Genomic DNA, 6,566 nt, shown 5'->3' on the forward strand with positions numbered 1-6,566 from the left:
TGTCTGTCTGTCTGTCTGTCTGTCTGTCTCTCTGTCTGTCTGTCTGTCTGTCTGCAGAGAGCTGCCCGTCTGTCCTCTGGTGTCTCTACTTCAACATGGTCGACGGTTCTGGTCTGGAGGTCGAAGGTCATGACCTCCCGTCTAACGTGTACGTGTGCTCCGGACCGGACGGAGAGCTGGGTCACGAGTACGCCGTCAGACAGGTGAGACTCTGAGGATGGATTCAGGTATCTGCTGTCATTAACTCAGACTGAAACACTCATCCAGAGCTGGTCACATCAGATCAATACCTTTATTGATCTATTGATCACTGATTGATCTAATAAAAGACGTGTCATTTCTACGCTGCGTTCAGGCCGAGTCCATCTTCCACAAGATTCTTCCTGAGGAGGAGTTCTGTCCTCCGGCTCCCAACCCTGAAGACATCATCTACGACGGAGACAACACCTCCTCCAACACCGGAGAGGAGGAGAAGGACGGAGGAGAGGAGGAGAAGGACGGAGGAGAGGAGGAGAAGGACGGAGGAGACGAGGACAAGGATGGAGGAGACGAGGACAAGGATGGAGGAGAGAAGGATGATGGAGAGAAGGATGGAAGAGAGGAGGATGGAGGAAAGAAGGATAGAGGAGAGAAGGATGATGGAGAGAAGGACGGAGGAGAGGAGGATGAAGGAGGAGAAGAGGAGGAGGTGCTGCAGGAGGAGCAGAAGCCTCACTCTGAGGAGTAAATCTTCATCCTTCCATCAAAGCCAGAACCTCCTGCAGTGCATTGTGGGTTAAAGTTGCCTTCATTCATGGTTTTAAATCTTTATTATTATTTTTCTATTATCAGTTTTTTTATTTTATTTTCAGAACTTTATTATTTTTCTGCTTCCTGTCTTATATAAATATCGTTCTGTGTAAACATTAAAGCTTCAACATGAATTCAAACCGTCATCAGAGTTTATTATAACACAGTTTATTATAACCACAGGTTATTCACAACGTCAACACAACAAGTCATAGTTTAATAAACTCTCTTAATATAATAATAATAATAATAATAATATATATATAATATAATACACTTTATTAATTAATATAATAATAATAATATATATATAATATAATAAACTTAATTAATTAATTAATTAATTAATTAATTAATTAATTTAATAATGATAATAATATATATAATATAATACACTTTATTAATTAATATAATAATATATATATATAAAATACACTTGATTTCCAACAAAGATAAAAACAGTTGTCCCACATTTCAGAGCTCCATGTGAGAAACACAATTAATAAAGTAAAGTAATATAATCTGAGTTGGTGGAAGGTAGAAGGTGTTTGAGTCCAGAGAGACTTCAGGAGGAACCAATGTGAGAGCTCTCGGTTCCAGCAGACGGTGATGACTGCTGCACGCACCTGCGGCCATGTATTGACACCTGAAGGCTGCTGGTCAGGAGGACTACAGGTGAGTCTACAGGTGAGTCTACCAGGTCTAAACAGAACACCTGGGGCTCCTTCAGGCTCCTTCAGGCTGCAGCTGTTTAAAGGTGAGATGGAGACCACCACTCCTCCATGTTGATGTTCTCTGGTTGGTGTTCTCATGTTGATGTTCTTAGGTTGATCTTCTCATGTTGATGTTCTTAGGTTGATGTTCTCTGGTTGGTGTTCTCATGTTGATGTTCTCATGTTGATCTTCTCATGTTGATGTTCTTAGGTTGATGTTCTCTGGTTGGTGTTCTCATGTTGATGTTCTCATGTTGATCTTCTCATGTTGATGTTCTTAGGTTGATGTTCTCTGGTTGGTGTTCTCATGTTGATGTTCTCAGGTTGATCTTCTCATGTTGATGTTCTTAGGTTGATGTTCTCTGGTTGGTGTTCTCATGTTGATGTTCTCAGGTTGATCTTCTCATGTTGATGTTCTTAGGTTGATGTTCTCTGGTTGGTGTTCTCATGTTGATGTTCTCAGGTTGATGTTCTCTGGTTGGTGTTCTCATGTTGATGTTCTCAGGTTGATCTTCTCATGTTGATGTTCTCATGTTGATGTTCTCTGGTTGGTGTTCTCCGGTTGGTGTTCTCATGTTGATGTTCTCCGGTTGGTGTTCTCTGGTTGGTGTTCTCCGGTTGATGTTCTCCGGTTGGTGTTCTCTGGTTGGTGTTCTCATGTTGATGTTCTCTGGTTGGTGTTCTCAGGTTGATGTTTTCAGGTTGATGTTCTCTGGTTGATGTTCTCATGTTGGTGTTCTCTGGTTGGTGTTCTCTGGTTGGTGTTCTCTGGTTGATGTTCTCTGATGTTCTCTGGTTGGTGTTCTCTGGTTGATGTTCTCTGGTTGATGTGTATTAGTAGTTTAGTGTGTATTAGTAGTTTAGTGTGTGTTAGTAGTTTAGTGTGTATTAGTAGTTTAGTGTGTATTAGTAGTGTGTGTTAGTAGTTTAGTGTGCATTAGTAGTTTAGTGTGCATTAGTAGTTTAGTGTGCATTAGTAGTTTAGTGTGCATTAGTAGTTCAGTGTGTATTAGTTTAGTGTGTATTAGTAGTGTGTTAGTAGTTTAGTGTGTATTAGTAGTTTAGTGTGTATTAGTAGTGTAGTGTGTGTTAGTAGTTTAGTGTGCATTAGTAGTTTAGTGTGTATTAGTAGTTTAGTGTGCATTAGTAGTTTAGTGTGCATTAGTAGTTCAGTGTGTATTAGTTTAGTGTGTATTAGTAGTGTGATAGTAGTTTAGTGTGTGTTAGTAGTTTAGTGTGTATTAGTAGTGTGTGTTAGTAGTTTAGTGTGTATTAGTAGTTTAGTGTGTATTAGTAGTTCAGTGTGTATTAGTTTAGTGTGTATTAATAGTGTGTTAGTAGTTTAGTGTGCATTAGTAGTTTAGTGTGCATTAGTAGTTCAGTGTGTATTAGTTTAGTGTGTATTAGTAGTGTGTTAGTAGTTTAGTGTGTGTTAGTAGTTTAGTGTGTATTAGTAGTGTGTGTTAGTAGTTTAGTGTGTATTAGTAGTTTAGTGTGTATTAGTAGTTCAGTGTGTATTAGTTTAGTGTGTATTAATAGTGTGTTAGTAGTTTAGTGTGCATTAGTAGTTTAGTGTGCATTAGTAGTTCAGTGTGTATTAGTTTAGTGTGTATTAGTAGTGTGTTAGTAGTTTAGTGTGCATTAGTAGTTTAGTGTGCATTAGTAGTGTGTGTTAGTAGTTTAGTGTGTATTAGTAGTTTAGTGTGTATTAGTAGTTCAGTGTGTATTAGTTTAGTGTGTATTAATAGTGTGTTAGTAGTTTAGTGTGCATTAGTAGTTTAGTGTGCATTAGTAGTTCAGTGTGTATTAGTTTAGTGTGTATTAGTAGTGTGTTAGTAGTTTAGTGTGTGTTAGTAGTTTAGTGTGTATTAGTAGTGTGTGTTAGTAGTTTAGTGTGTATTAGTAGTTTAGTGTGCATTAGTAGTTCAGTGTGTATTAGTTTAGTGTGTATTAGTAGTTTAGTGTGCATTAGTAGTTCAGTGTGTATTAGTTTAGTGTGTATTAGTAGTTTAGTGTGCATTAGTAGTTCAGTGTGTATTAGTTTAGTGTGTATTAATAGTGTGTTAGTAGTTTAGTGTGCATTAATAGTTTAGTGTGCATTAGTAGTTCAGTGTGTATTAGTAGTGTGTATTAGTAGTTTAGTGTGCATTAAAGTCCGTTAAGATGAAACACTGAGGGAAGTGGAGTAGAAATGTGACGCTTCAGGTGAAGTTCATGTTGTTTCTCTACTTCAACATTTAGAAACAGGAAGTGGATCAGAGGGGAGCCGGTTCGCAGAGCTCACGCCGAGCTGCTGCTCAGACCTCCTGGCAGCACGCCGCTCCTACCCACAATCCCCTGGGAGAGATACAGAGGCATGATGGGAAACTAAAGGGTAAACATGGCCCACAGACAACCACCCCCAAAATGTCAGTTCTTCTGTGTTCACTTTAAATGAGTCCTCCTGTCTCTCTGTGTTCACTTTAAATGAGTCCTCCTGTCCCCCTGTCTCTCTGTGTTCACTTTAAATGTGTGCCCCTGTCCCCCTGTCTCTCTGTGTTCACTTTAAATGTGTGCCCCTGTCCCCCTGTCTCTCTGTGTTCACTTTAAATGTGTGCCCCTGTCCCCCTGTCTCTCTGAGCTTCCAGGTATGTTGATCAGAGACTCAGACTGCTGCTGCCTCCTGCTGGCCGACAGCCTCATCTACACCTATGGGTTGGACACAATAATGTGAACACCTGGAGCGTCACTCTACCTGTAGTATATAACACTTCCTGTCCTTAGTTCAGGTTTAATACTATTAATGTAAATAATGAACCGTTTTAATAGTTTAATATTATTACTGCAAATAATCTTAAGTCATAGTATAGTATGTCGAAAAATTTCGTGAAAAAAGTCATAGTATAGTATGTTGATAAATTTTATGAAAAAAGTCATAGTATAGTATGTCGAAAACTTTTATGAAAAAAAGTCATAGTATAGTATGTCGTAAAATTTCGTGAGAAAATGTCATAGTATAGCATGTTGAAAAATTTTATGAAAAAAGTCATAGTATAGTATGTCGAAAAATTTCGTGAAGAAAAGTCATAGTATAGTATGTCGAAAGATTTCATGAAAAAAGTCATAGTATAGTATGTCGAAAGATTTCATGAAAAAACGTCATAGTATAGTATTTTTGAAAAATGTTATGAAAAAAAGTCATAGTATAGTATGTTGAAACATTTTATGAAAAAAGTCATAGTATAGTATGTCGAAAATTTTTATGAAAAAAAGTCATAGTATAGTATGTCGTAAAATTTCGTGAGAAAATGTCATAGTATAGCATGTTGAAAAATTTTATGAAAAGAAGTCATAGTATTGTATGTCGAAAAATTTCATGAAGAAAATCATAGTATAGTATGTTGATAGATTTGATGAAAAAAGTCATTTTTCAAAAAATTTGATGAAAAAAAGTCATAGTATAGTATGTCGAAAAATTTCATAAAAAAACGTCATAGTAGTATGTCGAAAAATTTCATAAAAAAACGTCATAGTAGTATGTCGAAAAATGTCATAAAAAAAGTCATAGTATAGTATGTCGAAAAATTTCATGCGGAAAAAAAGTCAGTATAGTATGTCGAAAAATTTCATAAAAAAACGTCATAGTATAGTATGTTGATAAATTTCATGCGGAAAAAAAGTCATAGTATAGTATGTTGATAAATTAATGAAAAAAAGCGTCATAGTATAGTATGTCGAAAAATTTCATTAAAAAACGTCATAGTATAGTATGTCGATAATTTTTATGAAAAAAAGTCATAGTTTAGTATGTCGAAAAATTTCATAAAAAAACGTCATAGTATAGTATGTCGAAAAATGTCATAAAAAAACGTCATAGTATAGTATGTCGAAAAATGTCATAAAAAAACGTCATAGTATAGTATGTCGAAAAATTTCATAAAAAAACGTCATAGTATAGTATGTCGATAAATTAATGAAAAAAAACGTCATAGTATAGTATGTCGAAAAATTTCATGCGGAAAAAAAGTCATAGTATAGTATGTCGAAATATTTCATGCGGAAAAAAAGTCATAGTATAGTATGTTGATAAATTAATGAAAAAAAACGTCATAGTAGTATGTCGAAAAATTTCATAAAAAAACGTCATAGTAGTATGTCGAAAAATTTCATAAAAAAACGTCATAGTATAGTATGTCGAAAAATGTCATAAAAAAACGTCATAGTATAGTATGTCGAAAAATTTCATAAAAAAACGTCATAGTAGTATGTCGAAAAATGTCATAAAAAAACGTCATAGTATAGTATGTCGAAAAATTTCATGCGGAAAAAAAGTCAGTATAGTATGTCGAAAAATTTCATAAAAAAACGTCAGTATGTCGATAATTTTTATGAAAAAAAATCATAGTTTAGTATGTCGAAAAATTTCATAAAAAAACGTCATAGTATAGTATGTCGAAAAATGTCATAAAAAACGTCATAGTAGTATGTTGAAAAATTTCATAAAAAAACGTCATAGTATAGTATGTCGAAAAATTTCATGCGTAAAAAAAGTCATAGTATAGTATGTCGAAAAATTTCATAAAAAAACGTCATAGTATAGAATGTCGAAAAATTTCATGCGGAAAAAAAGTCATAGTATAGTATGTCGAAAAATGTCATAAAAAAACGTCATAGTATAGTATGTCGAAAAATGTCATAAAAAAACGTCATAGTATAGTATGTCGAAAAATTTCATGCGGAAAAAAAGTCATAGTATAGTATGTTGATAAATTAATGAAAAAAAACGTCATGGTATGTCGAAAATTTTCATGCGGAAAAAATGACGTTTTTTTTCATTAATTTATCAACATACTATACTATGACTTTTTTTCCGCATGAAATTTTTCGACATACTATACTATGACGTTTTTTTATGAAATTTTTCGACATACTGTACTATGACTTTTTTTCCGCATGAAATTTTTCGACATACTATACTATGACTTTTTTTCCGCATGAAATTTTTCGACATACTATACTATGACGTTTTTTTCATTAATTTATCGACATACTATACTGACTTTTTTTCCGCATGAAATTTTTCGA

General features: G+C 34.5%; 1 protein-coding gene across 3 annotated transcripts in view; it reads left to right on the forward strand.

Annotated features, from left to right (window-relative positions):
* chm (CHM Rab escort protein) overlaps nucleotides 1–929 on the forward strand; it is a 20,815-nt gene extending 19,886 nt beyond the window's left edge. For all 3 annotated transcript variants that reach the window (XM_037748773.1, XM_037748774.1, XM_037748775.1), the window contains 3 exons: nucleotides 58–203; nucleotides 356–545; nucleotides 627–929. In XM_037748773.1, coding sequence (XP_037604701.1) covers nucleotides 58–203; nucleotides 356–545; nucleotides 627–727 — 437 coding nt within the window. In that variant the 3' untranslated portion in view covers nucleotides 728–929. The remainder of the gene's footprint in view (nucleotides 1–57; nucleotides 204–355; nucleotides 546–626) is intronic.
* The last annotated feature ends 5,637 nt before the right edge of the window (nucleotides 930–6,566 follow it).

The sequence above is a fragment of the Sebastes umbrosus genome, chromosome 17, assembly GCF_015220745.1.
Source record: "Sebastes umbrosus isolate fSebUmb1 chromosome 17, fSebUmb1.pri, whole genome shotgun sequence".
Classification (NCBI taxonomy): Eukaryota; Metazoa; Chordata; class Actinopteri; order Perciformes; family Sebastidae; genus Sebastes; species Sebastes umbrosus.